General features: G+C 40.8%; 1 protein-coding gene across 1 annotated transcript in view; it reads left to right on the top strand.

Annotated features, from left to right (window-relative positions):
* The first annotated feature begins 298 nt into the window (after nucleotides 1–298).
* LOC118001790 (NADPH oxidase 3-like) overlaps nucleotides 299–21,265 on the top strand; it is a 55,922-nt gene continuing 34,955 nt past the window's right edge. The window contains exons 1-7 of the mRNA XM_034991935.1: nucleotides 299–343; nucleotides 975–1,070; nucleotides 1,177–1,287; nucleotides 2,499–2,583; nucleotides 10,422–10,567; nucleotides 13,071–13,252; nucleotides 16,494–16,623. Coding sequence (XP_034847826.1) covers nucleotides 299–343; nucleotides 975–1,070; nucleotides 1,177–1,287; nucleotides 2,499–2,583; nucleotides 10,422–10,567; nucleotides 13,071–13,252; nucleotides 16,494–16,623 — 795 coding nt within the window. The remainder of the gene's footprint in view (nucleotides 344–974; nucleotides 1,071–1,176; nucleotides 1,288–2,498; nucleotides 2,584–10,421; nucleotides 10,568–13,070; nucleotides 13,253–16,493; nucleotides 16,624–21,265) is intronic.

Here is a 21,265-nt window from a genome sequence, read left to right as displayed (position 1 = left end):
TACATGAGGATAATTTAATAAAACGAGCTTTCTTTTCTTAAGAAATCTTTGAAGAAGAGAATCATTAGACAGAGACTTGCCTTGTATTCACCCAGGTCATGAGGCATGTCAGCCTGGTGATATGCCTTTGGCAAGAAGTCCTTAATTAGAAATTCCTCGAGAGCTGCTCCCAGTAGGTGCTTCCTAAGACAAAAAGACAAAATAATTTAGCAGGGAAGCCCTTACTAAGGATACAGCATCCAGGCTCAGGTGAATGAAGGAAATAATTTGCTGACAGCAAAAGAGCAAATCTGTCACAATGGGGTGCTGGATTTTGAATGAGAGTCTCTCCATCATATTAGTAGTAAGTATCATTTTTGTTATTCAAGTTTAAATATATATATTAAACAGTCTTTAATTTTTAAGATAATTTGTATAGGTACGCTAAATAGCTTGAAGTATTACTTTGGTAAAAGACTAAAACTTGTTAGAAAACATTCAGTAGATACATTTAATTTACCCTTACAGAATCATGTAAAGTTGTTTTTCGATTGAGTTCATTTTTAATTATTTTTAAAGTCAAGTAGTCTGTTCTTGCATAATGTATGAATGTTTCTCTAAATCAAATGAAGTCTTTGAATTAGACTATGAAATTGGAAATTTTCTAGAGTACTTTCTGAGTTGTTTTTAAAGATTTCTCCTTTTGCCATCATTGATTTAAAACACTAGAGCAATGTTGATTAGGAAGGTTTTTATACCTTTCATTAAATTCCTTAAAGTATACCCATATGTGTTTAAAATCTTTTTTATAAAGTTAACAATTTATTAACATTGTAATCACTGTTAAAAACTAATCTATGAGAAATAAGTATAGAGTAAGTCTGATTAATATTGAGAAGCTCTTCATTTCACTTTAAAAGAAGAACCCCAAGTGATTTTGAACAGAATAAAAGATTGAAGATAGTATTGATTGGTCTCTTTTCATTCAACACTAGCTCTCATGGCTGGGAGTGAATTTATATCTGTTTATCGACACATTCTGTTGGTATGAAGAGGAAGAGTCTTTCCTTTACACGCGAGTTATTCTGGGTGTAAGTAGAGTTGGTGACTACACAATATCATTTTGGAAAACATTCTATTTTCCCCAGTTTCCTTACTCTCACTGCATCTCTCTCCTATGTCTTTATATATGGACAGTCAACGCTGGCTTGGGCGAGAGCGTCTGCAGTCTGCCTGAATTTTAACTGCATGCTAATTCTATTACCAATCAGTCGAAACCTTATTTCATTCATGAAAGGGACAAGTACCGTAAGTACTAAAATATTTGAAATAATTTCCATTGTCATATCCTATTATAAGTGCCATGGAAGACAAAGATGTACTTTACTGTGAAATTCCTAGTAATCCTGTTTGAATTGAAGTTTGTTTCTTTGTAAGAGAGGACACAGTGGCTAAAACTAAAAATCAGAAATCGGTACATCCGGGGCACCTGGGTGGCTCAGAGAGTTAAGCGTCTGCCTTCGGCTCAGGTCATGATCCCAGGGTCCTGGGATCGAGTCCCACATCGGGCTCCCTGCTCCTTGGGAGCCTGCTTCTCCCTCTGCCTCTCTCTCTCTCTGTCTCTCATGAATAAATAAATAAAATCTTTAAAAAAAAAAAAGAAAGAAAGAAATCGGTACATCCGGTGTGACTTTTGTTCTTGCCGTTCACTCCCTACATGACATTGGAGCTATTGCTCAGCCTTTCCCTTATATGTTTGCTCCGCTGGATAAAGATGGCTAATAGAATTGACCTGACTCACAAAGATGGAAGTATTATAGCAGTTTGAACTGTTACCACTTCTAATTGAAAGGAGACAAATAAGCAGTTGAGCCAAATGCCACTAAGGACACATCTTTCTGAGCTCTCAACCCAGGAATGCACAACCACAGTGCACAGATTTCATTATGTAGACTTTAACCCCTACCAGATATAACGGGACATTTCCTAATTATATTGACCTCACTGTGTTGGGTACTGTGTTTCCTGTTGAACTGAGTAATGCGCCATACAGAAAAATGAGAATGTCAATAACCCTAGCTAGATGAAATAATTTACTATATAATCATCATCATAATTTTATGAATATTTAGAGGCAGATGAATATAGTGCCTTTGTGTAATAAGGAATGCTTTAGAGACTACTTAAACCACATCCATGAGGATGACGGTTTCCATCTTCATTTCCTAAACTAGTTGAGGCATGGAGATTAGCAAGTTTATTCTAGAATTTGGACTTAATAGTCAGGGAACTATACTATCTCCTTCACTTTTATTGAGCTGAAATGTCAGCAAAGCCAGTAATAACCGTTTGATTTTGCCTGCTTGGACTAATTAAAGACCACTAACTTCTGTGCCCCATCATCCCATCTTCAGGAGTGTAGATAGAGGCAGAACCTGAGTCCTGCTCTCTTAGCTCTGAGGATGCTGTCATTGCTACGATTTTTCCTCAAACAAGACTTTTATTTTCTGTTACTCCAGTGCTGCAGAGGACCATGGAGGAGGCAATTAGACAAAAACCTCAAATTCCACAAACTGGTCGCCTATGGGATAGCCGTTAATGCAAGTAAGTGCTTCTTATTCATCACCCAGTGCATTTTACAAAACCTAATGTTTAACTTGATAATTTTGTTTTAGTTCCCCCCTCCACCAAGGGCTCACCTTAAACAGATCTTTGCCTTCCATTAGACCCCAGAAACCTTCTATAAATGGATTTTTAAATTTCTAACGTAGACTCATGCAGTCTTCCCTACAAAGCCTTCAATTTGTCAGGGAAAAGTTTATGAAACTCCATTGTCATTTGTGAGCACTTAAGCTTGTTGAGAAGACAACAATAAATACCTACTTGCAAAATGAATACCGTGCTATTCGATATGATTCACATTGGAAATAAAACTCACCTATACTCAAAATCTCATTCACAGTCGTGGGAAAATTGTATCATAGGCAGTAAAAGAAAAAATAAAAGGAAGATCAGGTGAACAGGGTTCCGAATAGTATTGAGCTAGTGGATATAAAAGGACCTTGAAAAGATATGAAGCTTTAGAGCATATAAAGTGTTATTGTTATTTTTTGAATAAGAAGACAAGAGAATTCAAGAGAAATACAATAAAAAGTAGCATCCAGGGCCAAGGCTAAACTCTGATGAGGAAGAAAAGAAGCTGAGCAATAACCAACTCATTTGTGGTTTTGTTGGACAACAAATACACTGAAATGAAAGGCTATCTGCACAATAAAGAGTTATGGTTCAGGACTGTTTCCCTCAAACTAATTTAACTATAAAATGTTTTCCTCATTTGTTTTTATCCTTTCATGCATAAAAAATAGCAGAGTAAAAAGAACACTCAAAACAAATGTGGGTTTAATTAAGCAACAAGACATGATAGACAGTGCCTGAGTGCCAATTAACACAACTTCGGGTGTGCGGTGAGACAAGTGAGGAGATTTCCCCATCGATTGTCCTCATTGCCAGATTAAACCAATCCAGGAAATGTTTGCAAAAGGCCTTTGTAGTTTGTTAAGAAATAAGGGTAAAAAGACATCATGTCCTAGAGAAAACCAGCCAAGGTATGGAGGGCAAAGAACAAGCTAATGCATCTTTATGTCCAAGGCCTACTTAGGGCTGTCGTCCACAGAGGGGCCAAAAACCTTTGATGTATGAGTTGAACGCATGAAGGAATGAAGACTCAGGGAAGCAGATTTCAGCTCAGATATGGAAGTCTTCCAGACCTTCAAAATTATCTAAAATTGGAATGAGGATCCCTGAGAATACGGAGTACCCTGTCGTGGGTGGCGTCAGAGTGGAGTTCAGACTGCTCCTTGGAAGGCTCTTCAGAGAAGGAATTCGAGGATTCTCTAGGTTTCCTTTAAAATCCTAAGAATCTTTAATTCCTGCATTAAAAGAGGAGATAAAATATAGTAAAAAGGCAGGAAAGATATTATCACTATACAATAGGTTTAAGACAGAACTAAACTCTAGGAGAAAGAGAGAAGGAACCAAAAAAAAAAAAACCCACAGCATCAAAACACATCAGAAAAGGAAGCAAAAAAATAAAGGAAAATATGTTATGCAATTACTTCATCCTTAAGCTTTGGGTATGTATATTTCTTTCTGTGTAATCCTAGATCAATAGGATAAATGCATCAGTGATGTGTATTGAATGTCCCCCATGTGCGAGATACCCTAAGAGAGGCTATAACCTGAAAGTACTACAGGCAGTGATAATTTAGCAGGGACAGCAATTGACTAGAACCAGGCAACCAAATTATTTTATTCCCCTGTTACTGACTGGTCCTGTGATCTCAGATAAGTTTTTTATGCTTTTTCTTCTATGAAATTAAAAGAACAAGAATACAATCTATTCATCTCTAGATGTGCAGACTAGTTGTCAGGACGTCTCTTGGATTCCACGGACCACGGGGTCATCCACTTGCCACCATTGCAAAGAGAATCACCTCCAAGTTTAGCATGGCCGGTGGGCTCCGTTCAGTGAGCCCTGCCCCCTCCTCCACTCTCATTTCTCTCCATACCCCCTTGCTACCCCCCGCCCCCGGCAATGCCCAGCCACGGGGTCCCTGAGTAGTCTGTACCTTTGCTCCTGTTATCCCCTTTGTGTTACATGCTCTTCCTCTCCTTCCTCAGTGGATAAGAAGTTGCCATATCTGGGGCTCCTTGCCTGGCCTACTCCCCCTGACCCTCTGGGTCTAAGCTGTCAGCCCACCTCTCCTGCTGGCCTCAGCCTCAGTCACACCTCCTACTACAGACTAAAATGTCTCCAGACTCCAATCGCCTCAGGGGCTGAGCTGTGCCTTATCTGGCTTGGCTTTCCCAGCCCCTGGCACATAATAGGTCCTTAACAAATTTGGTCAAACCTGAGGATAAGCAGGAGTCAGCCAGCCAGAAAAGGGATTGGGGGAATTTGTGGGAAAGGTACAAGACAGCGCAGAGTTGTTCAGGGACCCAGCAGCAGCTGGGTCGGGGCGGGGGGGGGGGGGGGGGAGAAGGGAGGAAACACAGGGTGTGGGCAGGGAAGAGTTTCAAAATGATGCCAGTTGTCCAAGATAAATTCACATTCTGCTGCAACAGGAGGAAGCAGGATGCTCTTTTTCCCTCCTTCCCTCCCTGGAGAGAATCAAATATCCCCTCGGGGCCTCTTCTGCTTGAACCCCCACTGCTTTGCGGGGCTCCCAAACGTCCCCGGGCTCCCCCTCCCGGGGTCAGGCTGCTTCTGAGAGCAAAGCACTCACCCCCCCACCACCATGGCAACCAGCAGCACGGGGCTGTTTCCATTCCCGGCAGAGGCAGGAGGGTGGGGGAGAGAGCTCTCTGCTTCTCCCAAACCCTGACATAGCAATTATTACATTTCACACTAACTAAGAAATGCGGCTGGCAACTGCGCTTTTAGAAGAAAAAAAAATGCTAAGCCCTGGTTTCATAGATATCCCTTTGCTTTTCACATTTTGTCCTTCTGGTATATTCACTTGGGAGCCGCTGAAAATGTCCCCGTGCTTATTTTATTAGCATCGCCCATTATGCTGCTTTTCAAATAGCCGACTGGCTTAATAGAGGTGTGTAACCTTGGAAGAAGTGCATCCACATCGAAGTTTGCGTGCCAGCCCCTAATTTCTCATCGGTTCCTCTCTAAGTTGAACTGCAGGCTTTAATTGGTCAAATCATTAAAGGATGTAATTAGAGCCTGGTGGAAGTAGGCTGGGGAGGAGGGGTGAGACAAACAATGGTATCTATAATCAAGGGCATCACTGAAAATGCAGTGACAGAAACTCTTCTTCTGGCTTCCTGCCTTCCCTCTTGCCTGCCTATGATAAGAGCTGCTGGAACATTCTTCAACCACTAATAAATCATTTTCAGGGACCTATAAACCCCAGTGGTATAAAAATCCCAGTTTCACAGCCCCTTCATTCTTATGAATGTGGATCTTTTTGGACTCTGTGGTCCACAGTGCACCTTAAAATCCCTCCAACTGAATAGTCGTACCGTGAGCCGAAGCTTCCTTCAAAGGGGGCTGTGAATAGTGACCCAGGCGGCTTACATCTGCTTGGCTCCAGGGGGGTAACAATTACCCATGCACAGCTACTGATGAGTTGCTAAAATTAGCTTACAAAGCTCAATAAGCATAAGAGACAGGTTGAGAGGAGCGAGCTCAGAAGAAGAGACTCAATAGAAAGACTTGGAGACCGCTGGAGAGAGAACCGCCCCAGAGGCCCAGATGCTTCAGGACCAGGTCCCTAAAGGATTGCTACTAATCCAGTGCTGCCAAAGGCATTGGGACCTCCAAGGAGGCTGTCTGCCCCATCCTGTCTAGCATAATTGAATGTGATTTACAAATGAGTGGCGTGCACAGGGCACCATAGTCACTGTGCATTCCTGCGGAAATCAGACCGCACACCTAAAAGTTTGAGGGCCAGGCTCTGGCTGTAGATGCCAGGATTTGTCCCTGGGTCCTTATTTCTGAAGGCTGCTTAATTAGGAGGTGACTAACTCCAAAATGACTGTTATCACTGACAGGCAGGCAGAAAGATAGCAAGAACTGACCGCCCTTCCAAGGTTCTCCTTCAATTATGCTTTCTTTGATCTCCTGAAAAATAAAAAGAAGGAAAGAAAGAAGGAAAAGAAACTTTCTCAGGGCAACTGGCTCTAATTGTAGCCTTTATGATTTTTTTGTTCACTGTTCAATAAAAGCTCCTTGTTTGAACTCTGAAGTTCACACACCAATTAAATGTGCATTTGTGGTTTGTCCAAGACTGCTGCTCTCTTTTAACTGTAGAAGTACTTTGGTGAGAAAATAGGATTGTGGAAAGACCCAGTTATAGCAACTTTTAGCCTGGCGTTTGGGTGGAGTCAGCTTGAGATTCTCTCTCCGTTTGCCTCTCTCTCTCTCCCAATCTCTCTCTCAAATAAATAAATTATCTTTAAAAATAATAAAATAAAATAACTGAAGTCTGTAAAGGGAAGAATAGAACATATAATGTCTGAAAAAACAGAAAATCTGTTTCTCCCTGGGAATCTACCAAGTCCCAGCAGCCATGGAGTTGGTGGGTGGGATACCTTTAGTTCGAAGCCAAGATCACAACAAAATTAGGGTCAGCCCTCAGAGGAAATAAAACGTTTAGACAAACCAAATGGGCACAAGTAGTTTTCCTTCTGAGAATTCCTGAGATAAACAAAATTAGATAGTCTACTTGTTATCTTATTACCTATAAAAAAGAAAACAAAATGGAGGCCGTTGGAGCAAAGGAGCATATCAGGCATGAATTTTAAACTACATGAAAAGAGAAGAAGCTGAGAAGAGTAGTTTTCAACATATCCCCTCAGGAGCTACCTCTTAAAAAGCATCTTGGGTTTTCTTATACTACTTCATTAGTTTCTTCAGCTCTGTTAAGGGAGACCTGGCAATAAGAATAAATAAGTAGTTCAGTATCCTTGCTCATTCAATAAATGTACTTAAATCTAGTTTAACAGTGTCAAATTCTCATGTGGAAATCAATCTAATAGAAAATAGATTGTGATCAACAACTCCTTACACAGGAGGAGAATGCAATGAAATGCAGAATATAAGACACGGAATCTATCCTGTACTTCCTTTCTGGCCGACACCGGCGCATTATGGGATCGGAAATGATGTCACTTAATTTGGCTTGAAGCTCAGTATCTACGTCTGTAAAATGGGAACAGCTCTGCTCTGTCTGGTGAGCTTTAGTCCATGGAGAACTGGGGACAGCCAGAGGCAGAGGGGTAAGGGTAAAGGGGCAGAGAGTAAAAGGTGAGTTTCCACCCACCTGCAACGAGGATTCCAAAGGCTGCAATTGGTCTTAGGAGCTATTTGATTCTAAAGACTCAAGTGAACCATTCAAAGAGTTTTAGCTAAGCCCACAGGAGAAATTAGTTTTCAGTAAAGTATAACAATTACTCATCAGTGAAAAGAAGCAATATAACTTAAAGGTCAAAAATGGGGCTCTGGACTCAGGCAAACAGGGTTTATCCCACTTTTGCCATTAATGGACTACAAGCACCATAACTTTTTGAATACTGGTCTGTCAAATGGCAATAAGACTAATAAGTCTTACTGAGGATTAAGTGAGATAATATGCCCAAAGCATTTATAACATTGTTTGGAGTATAGTTAAGTATTCAGTATCTGTTAGCTATGAGAAATACGACCTTTTAAAAAAAAACTTTAATAAAATTATCAGAAAACAGCAATTAAGGGGCGCCTGGGTGGCTCAGTTGGTTAAGCGACTGCCTTCGGCTCAGGTCATGATCCTGGAGTCCCGGGATCGAGTCCCACATCGGGCTCCCTGCTCGGCAGGGAGTCTGCTTCTCCCTCTGACCCTCCTCCCTCTCATGCTCTCTGTCTCTCATTCTCTGTCTCAAATAAATAAATAAAATCTTAAAAAAAAAAAAAAAGAAAGAAAGAAAGAAAGAAAACAGCAATTAAGAATACTGCTGAACATGTTTGTGTTCAATTTAGCAAATAGTTTCCATTTTATATATTGCATATTGGGAGAGATGGCTACTAGACAAACTTTTCTAGCTTTATGGATGCTGAGACTAAACAAGGCAGCCCCTTCCTAGACACGGCCACATTTATTGACAAATGGAACATAAGGAAGCAATACAATGCCTTTTTGGCGCTACCCGTGCCATACCCATAAGGAGATAGTCCACATCATGGACCCGGAAATAGCATCATGCTTTGCCTTTTTAGGTGAGCTTTAACCAAAAGCATATTCGAATTGATTTCTAACTTAAAGGGTGCAAGAAAATGTGCAAAAAAAAAAAAAAATGTATTAACAGGGAAAACACCACTCCAACAATGTTGCATCTGCAGACAACCTCCTGACCCTTTCTCTTTCTGTAAGCTCATTGTCTCTCAGCAAATTCTTATTAAGTATATACTGGTAGTAAGCAATGTGCCAAGTGTTGAGGTTACAAGATGAATAAATCTTGAGGCATGAGAGTCCACTGGGCAACATAGATGTAAATAAATACTCATAACAGTAACGTCTGGTAAATGTTATAATTAAATCATTGCTGCATCATTGGTGTCATTGGTGCCTATGGAATTGAAAACAACTTTGATAGAAAACAACTTTTGAGTTGGGTCTTAAAGCATGAAAACAACTTTGCAGGGCAGAAAAGGGAATGGCTCTGATCAAAGAAACTCAGGGGACAGAGAGTAAAGCTAAACAGCAGATGGTATTTCTAAATAAGTTTGCTATTAGGACCACAGGGACCAAAATGCCACCAATATTCTCAGAAGTTTCGCTGTTCCTTTTTCTTTCAACTCCCAGCACCTCAACCCACAATGTACAGCCATGGAGGATTCCAGAATTTGCCTACAGTGTGTAGAGACTGTATAATAGTAGTAGTCACTGCTTCTTTCCATGGTGAAGGGGGGAAAAAAGGTATCAAATGGGAAGTTATCTACACCCTGGGTAATGAATTCTCATTTCACACTCGAATCTGATCCCGATGGCTGGTATCAACGGGTCACCCAATAGGGCTTTCATTTGCAGGAAAAGCATCAGGAGGAGGTCCTTGTCTGGATGTTGTGACTGCTTGCTTCCCCACAGATTTTACAAGACAGAAAAGCGTGGCATTGGACACAGTCTCCTCAGGCTAAGTTATGCTGTGTTCCTGAGCTTGTTCTCTTCATTTAGAATTTAGACATCACCAATTCTCAGAATTAGAAAGCTGAGTTTTCCTCTTCAGAATATACGGAGAGGATTAATTCTATAAATACTAACTTATTTCTATCCTCAAGGAATAACACATGCAAAGATATTGTGTATATGTGTAGGAGCGAATATACATATACAGTGAAATATATAAAGGAAGAATAGAAAGTATAACGTCTGAAAGAGAACAAAAACTCTTCCTTGGTATCTATCATATGTGTCATATGCACAGATGTCCATGTATATGATATACAGTACTCTAGAATAATGCTCTGTGATTGCTTGGAAAACATATTATATAAGATATAAAATATGGATCTATATACATATATATAAAACAGAATGTGTTCTATATAAAATATGGAGTTATATATATATAATGGAACATGTATATAATTATGTTGTGGCGTCCTGATACCTATTCCACTTGCAGAGTGAGCATGTGTTTATAATTAAATTAAGGGGAATTGAGATTTACTTTATTTCTTCAAATAATTAAAATAGATGTGGCGAATCCCAGCATACCTTTAGAACTAGTCAATCCACTCCATTCGGCACAGTGTGAAAGATGCACAAATAAGTCACTCTTTGGAGATTACAAAAACCAGAACAGAGAAACTTGACCATAGAGGCATTGTGTTTCTGAGTAGCCATAAAGGAAGAAATCCATATGGCACATGTCTGATGTCAGCTCCTCGACCGCAGCCATCCACATCGTCGCCCATTTGTGCAACTTGCAGCGCTTCCACTGGAGCCAGTCGGCCCACGCAGAGGGACTTCTGGCTGTGCTTTCCAAACTTGGCAACGCCCCCAATGAGAGCTACCTCAACCCCATCCGAACCTTCCACACAGTGAGTCCTTGCATGCTACCTAGTTTCTCATCTGAAAAGTCCTTCCTTTTCCAATCATTTTATCAGGAACACCATGTTTCAAAAGCTATTAATAAAAGAGCTGGAGAGAAGTTTCTGCCAATTGTTAACATCGGTTTCACCATTTTTTTAAAAAAAGCTATTTTTTCATAAATGTTGCTAAAAGGTTATGAGCGAGAAGAAAAACTGATGCCACTTAGTTTATAGGAAAACATAACAAATACACCTAAACAGGAAATGCAGTAACCTGTTAAAACCCTGATACTTTAAATTTTAAAGCAACTCATGATTAGATATTTTTTTGTTGGTGTTGGAATCAGAATATGAAGTGCCATCTAAATCCAGGGATTATAAATTGGATGTCTTCATCTTCAACTTGCAAATTGTTTTTGGATCTCTTCTCCTATGTCGTATTTTGGCACACAATGTGCCTGGTTGATTTGCCAAATCAGATACTGGGCAGAGTAGCTAATTTCATAATCAGACCTGCATGGCTAGTGACATCATTAATGCTAATTATCTGTGGGCACAGAATGGCAGCACATGTGGGAAACAAAAAGAAAACCAAAATTGTAGCTCCAGAAATCCACCTGCAGAGATTAAGATATTCCTCTCCCATCATCCACCTCCTACCCCTTTTGTCCTGGTTGATCAAAATATTAGATCATGTACTACCCTATTGAAATAGGCATCTACCATGTTGACCAGGCTAAAAAAAAATGGTATTGCTCAAGTAAAAACCCAAAGACAATGCACTCCAGCCATGGAAATATCTCTTTCATGACACTTTTGCCCATGCAGCCTTATTTGAAGAAGCAAAATTCAGAGTCTCTTTTTGGGGAAATTCTTCTATGGCATGCCCCTAATTACCCTAAGATGATTTCCAATATCAGGCCATTAATCAAGTAGAGCTACATTTTCTTAGCAGACAACAATCAGAAGCACAAGTTTCAACATTATAAGTCAAAAACAGATGCCATAAGCCTGTGGGAAGGCCTTTGGGGGTCACTCGTTTGAGCCACAGTATTTACCTTGACACCTACTGGGGTTAATACTTTTCCCCACTAAGGCTCTGGAGAGCTCATTGTTACAGACAACCAAGAATAAGCCTCAATATTTTGAAAAGACCATACAGTGAATAGTATTTATTATAAGTACTTTTAAAGCAATTTAACAAGATAATTAAGTTACTCCCAATATGGTTTTCTCAAAATTTTAGAAACAATCTACTATGTAAGTGCTAATTAAGTTCAAGAAACCCTCTACTTTAGGGTATTTGGAGAAAGATCAATAATACAAATTGGTACATTTGGAGAAAGTATCCGTAACACAAAGTGTACATTACAGAGTATTTTTAAAGAGATGCAATGGGATTATTTTAGAAGATACATGGCTACTCAAACCAGTCTATAAAAATATGTTGCAAGAAAAGGGAAGTGGGGATTTGCTTTAATAAGCAAAGAAGGATGATTTGAAATTAGCACATCCTATGATATAAATGGACTTCTAAAATGCCTGAGTACACTTGCAAAAAAAATATCTTTTAAATGTTTTAGACATAGCCCTTTCAATTTTATTTCAACTATTTGCTCTATGAAGAAAAAAAAAATAAACAAGAAGTCCCTATCCAAATTACCTTGAGATCTCAAAGCAGCCCAAATTAATGAGATTTTACTGACAAAAGATACAGTGTGAGTTTATTGAGCTCACAGTCGTCTCAACGATAGTAACACAATGTATGAATACTAATGACTTGGCAAGAGTATGGAAAACTCACAGTAAATACAAAGTGCTTTGTGATTCATATTCTAACAAGCTCTTTAACCATCCCTTACACTCATAGGTCAGAATGCTGGTCTTTTGGCAGTGTCTACCAGATAAGAATAGCTGTATCTTTATTGATCACCTAGGATTTACAAAGCCTTATTCCAAGCCTCCCAAGGTGGCATGAAAGAAATGCAAGTCATGGTCCTTCCAATTAAAAAGCAAGAGCAAGAATAAACTACCAGGGGAACAGAATGTGCAGCTGCTTTATTAGGAATGGCCCTGAGGGATCTCTCCAAAAAAGTGTTTATTAATGTTAAAATGCAATTAGGCATGGCAATCCACATTTTTATTTTAAAGATTCAAAACTTGAGACTTGGATTTATTTTGCAAGATTTTATCTTAAAATGCATTTTCATATATTGTCTTCATTTCAATTCAACATAATAACTTTGACAGGAACATTGATTTATACAGATGGAAAACATATAAATGATCAGTGGCATTTGATGGAATGGAGCAAAGCAAATGTCTGCCACCAAACGGGAAAAGGAAAAGACAAGGAAGCTCCCATCTTGAGTCATATGGGGACCCCTTTTTGAGGCTAATATGCTCCTGATCAGAACATCCTAAATTACCCCCTGCTTGAACTCTCAAATATTGACCCTAAAATGGAAAAGTAGAACTAAGATATCAATGTCATGGTGCTTGTTTCTTTTAGAACACCATCACTGAATTGTTAACGACAATCGCGGGTGTTACTGGCCTGATCATCTCTCTGGCTTTAATCTTGATCATGACCTCTTCCACCGAATTCATCAGACAGGTCTCCTATGAGTTGTTCTGGTACACCCATCATGTGTTCATCATCTTCTTTATCAGTCTGGCTATCCATGGGGCTGGGTAAGTCCATATTGTGTTCAAAGTGTAAGATTTTATGTCTGTGAACCTCAAAATCATCTTAGAGAGCCCTTCGGATGGAGGAACACGACTGGCAGGAACTAAAGGACACATAGAAGGTATGGAAAAGAACATTCACTGGGGCAAACACCTTTTTTTAGTAACTGAAAATAAGCAACATAGATGGTGAAGTAATATCTTTATTTTTCTTGCTAAGTCTGTTGGGGAGTATTGACATGTTTATAAGATGCAGAAATTTTAATGAGTGCTGGAAAACAATAGATCTGTGTTTCATTCAGAACATATTTTCACAATCCAAATTACATGGGATTAGTCAGGATATATATTTTGGACACCTAGATGTCATTTCTGCCTAACCAAAACCACCCACTGGGGAACCCGGTGTGGGGGAGGGAACTGTGTGCCAGACGGCAGTGAGACCTAGGCTCTGCCACTAGTCATCAGCGTGGCCATGTGCAAGTCCTTCAAATTCTATGGACCTCAGTTTCCCCATCTGACTTCTAGGATTCCTTCTTGCCTCAACATCTCATACAATGCCATTCTGGTATTCAACACCTGCCTGACACTATTGATCTCTGCATCAGGAAACTAGAGTAGTGCGGCTCAAATACAATGTTTTCAGTTCTTTAAATAGTCTCAAAATGACTCTGGACCAACTAACCCATTGATGTCTATTCACTACTTTGTCCCACATTAACTATTTCATAAACCGATGCCTTTTTTTTCCATCTCACAATGTTAAGAACACATTCATGTGCATGATCCGTCTGATCCCAACAACAGTCCTGTCCAATGAAGAGGGTGACATCAGCCCTATTTCATAAGGAGGAAACATGTCCAGGGGGTTAAGTGATTCACTCCAGGTCCCAGGACAAATAAATGCCAGAGTCGAATATAGGGCACCCGTCTTCAGACAACCCAACCTTTTCTGATAATAAGCCCTGCAGAACAGCTCTTCACTGGCTCCCGGGAAACATTCCTCCACACCTGCAGGAATGTGCATCAGCACATCCCCTCTCTTGAACTTTTTTCTCCCTCCATTGCAGCTGCTGAGCCTGGAGGGGTCTCTGCTTCTGCCCTGACTCGGAAGAGCTCGGCCACAGAGACTGTGGGGCATGGCCAGGCACACAGAACAGGGTGACAGAGGGGCTCACTCAGGACCCTAGGGCAGCTCTGCGTGATAAGCCACTTCCATTCCTCCTCCCCACACTAATGGCCTCCCTCCAGCTCAGTTCTCTCCTTCCTGAAGGAGGTCATTTCTGCTGCTGCCACGGCTCCCCACCATCCACCAGCTCGTCAGATGCGCAGACATTGTAGAAGGAAGCATTGCTCCCCCGGGGCATTTTTACCCAAAAAAACTGCCGATTCCTCTGTTCATCCTTAGAATCCTAGTCAGTCAATGTTCCTATTTATGCTGCTGCCTGGCTAATGGCTTTCTGGTCTTTAAAAGATCAGCAGTTGGCTCTTCTGATGCTTGATCCCCCACCCTGACTCTCTATATTTCGGGGAGCAGGATGGATGGTCCCAAAGTACTCCACCCCAAAGACTGCCAGTCCTCCCTTTTTCTGTGGATTCTTCTCCTGATGCTGGGGCATTAACCCCTGTAGCACGTTTGAGAGACTCTTCATAATCCATATGGGTCTAGAGCTCCTCGTCTCAAAAATCATGCACACGTCCCCGGATCCTGCCTCCCTGCATTCACACAAGAGGATTTCAATGGGCCAGTGTTGCGTTGGAGATATATTTTTTTTAATATCCAAATAACATTTCATGAGATGAAATATTTTAGTCATTTTAACTTAGTTGAAAGGCTTATTTTGGGATAAGGGCTTCATTTAATCCTCTCAGCTTGAAGTATTCTACAGCTACTGTTTACAGCAAAAAGTAATTTGCAAATTCTATACAAAATGCCAAGTAAAGGAGGATTATTGGAATGTGTTAAAGCCCACTAATCTTTCTATTATGGGATAGCGTAGATGAAGACATAACTTTTTTTAATTTTTAAAAAGATACTGCATTTGTGAAATGTTCTGAGGTTTAGATAATATAGAGAATGTTACCTAGAGCTTGAGAATGATGGTGTTAAAATTTACAGAATCTTTTCCTCTGGCTCCTATTTATTATTCACCCTTCCCATGTCTGGCCATCAACATTTCATGGGAGATTCACAGATAGTTGTGCTCATCTAACGCAAAGGGATGCTTTGGATGCCTTCCACGACACAGATTGGGACAAGGGCCAAAATGTCAGTTCTCCAGGCTGAGGTCTGAGGTTCCCAGGGTCATTGCCCCTCCCTCCTCTAATGCCTGACGATGCAAAAGGGGACATGTTACTCCACAGACTACCCAGGACATGAGCCTGTGTGATGCTAAAGTTTCTCAGTCTCTGAGTAGCATGTTCCTCAAAAATAAGTCAATGGTTTTTATTCATAAACACCTAGGAAATGAGCAACTCCTGGATTACATTACCTCAATTCTTAAGCTCGGCAGCCCAGTGCACCAATGGGGAAATCGAGGAACTTACACCAGAGCAACTTGTCAAAGGTCAGTCAGAGCTGCATTTGTGGCAGATATAATATAGCAGAATTACAGGACTCTTGATCCAGTGCTCCATTCACGAAGACAGCCTTCCTTTTCACCCTCAGATTCATCATGGAGTCCTGAAGACATACTTCCCACTGACCTATTTTGACCCTATCAAACACTACTCCTGCTTGTGGTCACTGGGGGGAAAAAAATATCATTATTCAGGGCACTTCTTCTGACTCCTTCACTTGAAAACTTCTAGGTGCTCAAAAACAAACCAAAAAGGGTAGAAGTTAAATAAATCTGCAAAAGACCCAAATAGTACAAAGTTAGCCAATTAGCCCAAATCAGCAATCAGGACGAGATGTAACCTAATTAAATTCAACAGTCTACAAAAGGATGTGTTCAAACAATTTCCCTTCATTATGAATTCTCTAATATAGACACTTTCAATTTAACACAGGATACCGCAGAGGGGCACTTCTTTTCTGGGATCTTCAAAGTTACTTGAAGCTTCTTAAATTCCTATTTTTAAAGATGTTGAGAGAAATGAGTGACAGCCCGAGTTTCAAGACAGTTGAAGTGTTATTCCAGAGCCCACTGTAGAATATATGTCAGTGGTATCATCAGACTGCACAAAATCAATTTTAAATGTTTAGGTTTTGTTTTGTTTTGTTTTGTTTTGTTTTAATGGCAAGTCGGATCGTTCGAGGCCAAACTCCCGAGAGTCAACTGCGGCACAACGTCACCTTCTGTAGAGACCACTATGCTCAATGGCAGAAGGCGGCCCCGTGCCCCATGCCTCAATTTTCTGGCAAGGAGCCTTCGGTAAGAGCGAACCCAAGAGCTTTTAAAAAAAATAGCTGTCTCCATAGTTAAAAGAACTAGAGCTTTATATGCTTGAGAAAAAGAACAGCCCATGTCACCACTAGACAAAGCCAACTCTTTATTAAGTGTGCTAATGGAGAAATCTAGTTATGGATCATTTTAAAAGAGGTTTACTGCCAAAATTATTCTGTCCATTTTGAAATGTGCTCCTGCACTCACATTTAAATGTGGATGTCTGTTATGGCGGATCGCACAACATCACAAGCGCTAACAACCGTGTCTCTGGCTTGCCACCCTCAGCTCAGAAGCTCAACTCCCCGTCCCTCTGCAGAACTGCCCTCGCCATTCTGGGAATTAATAGCACCACTTCTCCAACGAACGTTAAGCAACAACCAAATGAGAAGCATGCCCTCCTTATTAAGCTTGCCTTCTTGCTTTCTGCAACTTTGGGGATCAAAAAAATTGGGGTATTAGATGCATTTACTTCCTGTTCTAATTAAGCTCCCATGACTAAAATAATGATGGTAGACAAAAGGAGACCAAATTCATTAGAGTAGACGATAATGTCCATAAGATCTCAAAAGTAAGATTTCCTGGGCATGCTGTCATCATTATAGTTTGTGGCATAGGTAAATAGAAATAATGACCCTATTTGGTCTCCTCGGGAATCTTCGTACGATGCAAACCATCGGGCAGCTGGGTGATGCATAAAAGCAAATCAGTAAAACCAGCAGATTAAAACTAGAAGGAAACAGTGCCCCCAAAATATGTGTCATTAAAAATGAGATAATAGTATGTAAATGGTGGGGGATTAGGAAATGAAGTCATCAACTTATGAAGACTCTAAGGATGGACTTTTTCTAAAATCCTCGAAAATACTAAATTAAGCACTGGATTTTAAAAGTGAAAACTGCTAGGGGGAATGTGTAAAACCGAACCAGAATAGATGTGCCCATTAGACTATGGTTCTTTTAATGGTCAGTATAGATTGTCTCTGTCTTAAACTCAACTATTGGTAGCCACGACCCAGCCTGCATATTAATGAGGAACATGAATGCCTCTCGAAAATCTTCAGCTACAGCATCTCCATTAAAAAAAAAAAAATCAATATTCTCCCACACCTCATGAATACAGACCATAGCTGGCTCAGCAGCAGATGCTGACATTAATTATTATTAAAAGGAGAGAACTTACCCATCTCTCTGTTAACTCTCCCCTGCTACACCTCCTTGCACACCCAAACTCATGTTGTCACTCTTTCTCATTATTTTTAATGGATCCTGATTCAAAGCATGTGTGGGTTGTGCAATTACTGCTTGGCTGAATGTACAATATTCTCTCTGATGTCTTGCAGACACTGAATCTAGAAGGTATCCCAAGGACAAGGAAGGGCTCTTGCGCTTCACTGCACCACATCTACCCATCTCTTCCTCTTTGCCTCTCCTAACTGCCTTTTCACAGTTCTTTCATCGATAGAACATTTGTCAATTCACCTTCAGTGGTGCACTACTGCCCATGTTAGGAGGGAGAATGCTTTTTGTACATCACCACAGAGACACTGAACTGATCAAGGGAACCAATTATACCCTCAGCCCCCTTCTGTCTCCAACTCATGGACACATACGAGGCTCCAGAGTATAGAGTTACTCATGGAACTTGGTCTCAAAAGAAGCCTGGTCTTCCTTAGCCAAAGAAGCACCTTCTTTTATTTAACTACAGCATCAACAAGTGACAATAATAATAGTAATTATAAGGCTAATGCTTTTTAAATTACTAGGGCATGATATCAATGGTAGAGGAGGAAGCTTTAACTGAGGTAGAGTTAGTATAGCAAACTTTTTCTTTTTTATGTGCTTGGAGTTGCACTAGACTCAGGATGCAGAGACATGGTTCCTTCCCCTGGAAATCTTATTGTCTAGAAAAAGAGCCCATTTATAAACACACACATAAAATAAAATCAGAGCCAGCATGTTCTTATTTTCTGGTAAGAATGAAAAACCAGGAGTGAAAGTGGAAGAAACAAGTTTCGTTATTGCAGCTTTAAATCAATGTAGCTTTATTTCCATCATAAAATATTCACTGTACCATGACTTTTTTGAGTATTTTTTGAGAAGAAAAACTAAAGCAAAGAAGCCATAGCGTATTTTAGCATTAAAGAAATTTAGATATTAAATAGCCCTGCCCTTTATGTAATAGATGGAGAACTTGTTTTAGTTTCTTCCCTGTGGTCACAAAAGGCATTCCCAGGAAAGCCACACCAAGAAACCAGAGTTCTTGTGGCCATGAAATTTCATCTCTCTTCTCTTCAACATTCATTCTGAAGCTCCAGCCTTCTCCCACCCCTCACTTTGTCCACTCTCTACTGCTCTCCTTGAGAACATACCCCTGACACTGTATTTATCTCCATAAATAAAACTAAAACATTTAAGAGCCTGGAGGAAAGCCAACCAATAATTTTCTCCAACACTCTCATTTTACAAAACGGAAAATTTGAACATAAAAGGCCCAAGATTTGCCACAAGGCATAGGTGGAGGGATGGTAACCCCGAGACCAGAAGCCCGGTCTTCTGAGACTCAGTTCAGGAGCCCCTCCTGCCCTGGGGCCTGGCCTCCTTCTGTCTTTACTCACACTTGTCTATCCCAGTTGTTGCTGAAGGATAACCTAATATTCACCTCTGGCCACTCCTGTCCTTCACTCCCTAACTTCCAGGGGCTCCGGGAGTATCACGGTATACCCAAACTGGGCTTTCTCCTCCTGGATCAATTTATATACTAGAGTAGAGATAGAGCCAAGGATTCATAGCTTACATTCTCCTTCCTGACTAACCGTATAAGGAAAAATAATCTGTTTCATTTTTATCAATATGGAAGAATCGGAGACCATGACTGACTTGACACCACCAAAATGAAGTGTGTGACGTCTAAAACTTTCTAAAATGGGCGTGGAAGATTATTTGTAAAAGTACATAGAGACTATGTTGAGTGTTTTTTGTTGTTGTTGTTGTTGTTGTTGTTGTTTTAAAGATTTTATTTATTTATTTGACAGAGAGATAGAACAGGTAGGCAGAGAGGCACGCAGAGGGAGAGGGAGAGGCAGGCTTCCCGCCGAGCAGGGAGCCCGATGCGGGGCTCGATCCCAGGACCCTGGGATCATGACCTGAGCCGAAGGCAGCCGCTTAACCGACTGAGCCACCCAGGAGCCCCAATGTTGAGTGTTTTTGCAAATATCTCTCTAAGCTCACATAGAAAGAATTGCATTCTTGCTATCCTTTCTGTAAATATCCAAACCAATTCTCAAAACACTCTGTGGTTCATTCAAGCATAAGAGACCAAAGGATTCGTTCCCTTGGTCCAACCCCATCCTTCATGTCTACCCCTTCCTATCTTCTCCCTTACTCTGCTCATCATACCGCCTCACCCACAGCACAGGTGGACAAAAGGCTTTGTTCTCTCTGCTATGCTGAACACGTTGCTGAACCCCACTGAGGCATAAAAGAATAAGTGGGTCAAATTGCTTTGTGTTGCCTGCATAAATCGAGCCTTTATCAGGCGAACAAGAGGCTCCCAGGGAAAAAGCAAGGAGTGTTGATGTAGGTGAGCAGAGATGCCATGCAAACAGACCCAGCAGTAAACAAAAGAGAAATACACAAGAAAGATAACAGAAGCAAAAATAACACTAAAGGGCTTGTGACCCATCAACAGAACAGACCAAACAAGATAATGGGCAAGAGTAAAGAGCAATAAAGATGGTGAGCCAGCCAGAAAGGTTTTAGTGAACGTGAGTTCAAAAGGTGAGACATCGTTCCTGCTCCTAAGCTAGTGTGCTAGCAGGAAGGTCGAGGTGCACTTAGAATCCCAAGCAGAGGATTTAGGGAAATTATGAAAGGCTTGAGTTCTAGTCCGAGCTCCCCCGGGATCAAGTTCTGTCTCCCTACACCACTCTACCAGTTCCCACAAAGTCAGGGATTTTTCTTCTTTAAATGAAGAATTAGATGAGATTTCAGAGAACCCTTAACATCCCAAAATTCAATGAATGACTGAGTCTCTAATGTTTTGTAAAACAAGGCTCAGTAGCAATGTCAACACGGGACAGAAAGAAGCACAATTCGGTGGTAAATGCACGGGGCAGGCGGTCAGACCCCTCTGGGCTCATGTTTTTCTGGTGCACCTCATTACTTTTGTGACCCGGACAATCTGCTTGATCTTGCTGAGCCTCAGTTTCTTCTTCTGTGAAACAAAGAAAATACCATACGCCTCGTGGCGTTGTTTGGTATCAGACCTAGTGTAAGTCTTCAAACATTTTTTTTTTTTAAGATTTTATTTATTTATTTGAGAGAGAGAGAATGAGAGACAGAGCATGAGAGGGAAGAGGGTCAGAGGGAGAAGCAGACTCCCTGCCGAGCAGGGAGCCTGATGCAGGACTCGATCCAGGGACTCCAGGATCATGACCTGAGCCGAAGGCAGTCGCTTAACCAACTGAGCCACCCAGGCGCCCCAAGTCTTCAAACATTTTAAGTGTATGTTTGTACACAGCAGTTGGAACAAGACTAGCCTGCTGGCAAACTGATCTTCAGTGATACTGATTATTCTCATGAAAGGTTAACATAGGAAGGGATTTATTAAGAATGGAAATATTCGCTGT

This window comes from Mirounga leonina, unplaced genomic scaffold, assembly GCF_011800145.1.
Source record: "Mirounga leonina isolate KUSES-001 unplaced genomic scaffold, KU_Mleo_1.0 Mir_54, whole genome shotgun sequence".
In the NCBI taxonomy this organism is placed as follows: domain Eukaryota; kingdom Metazoa; phylum Chordata; class Mammalia; order Carnivora; family Phocidae; genus Mirounga; species Mirounga leonina.
This window is presented reverse-complemented; position numbering and strand designations above follow the sequence as displayed.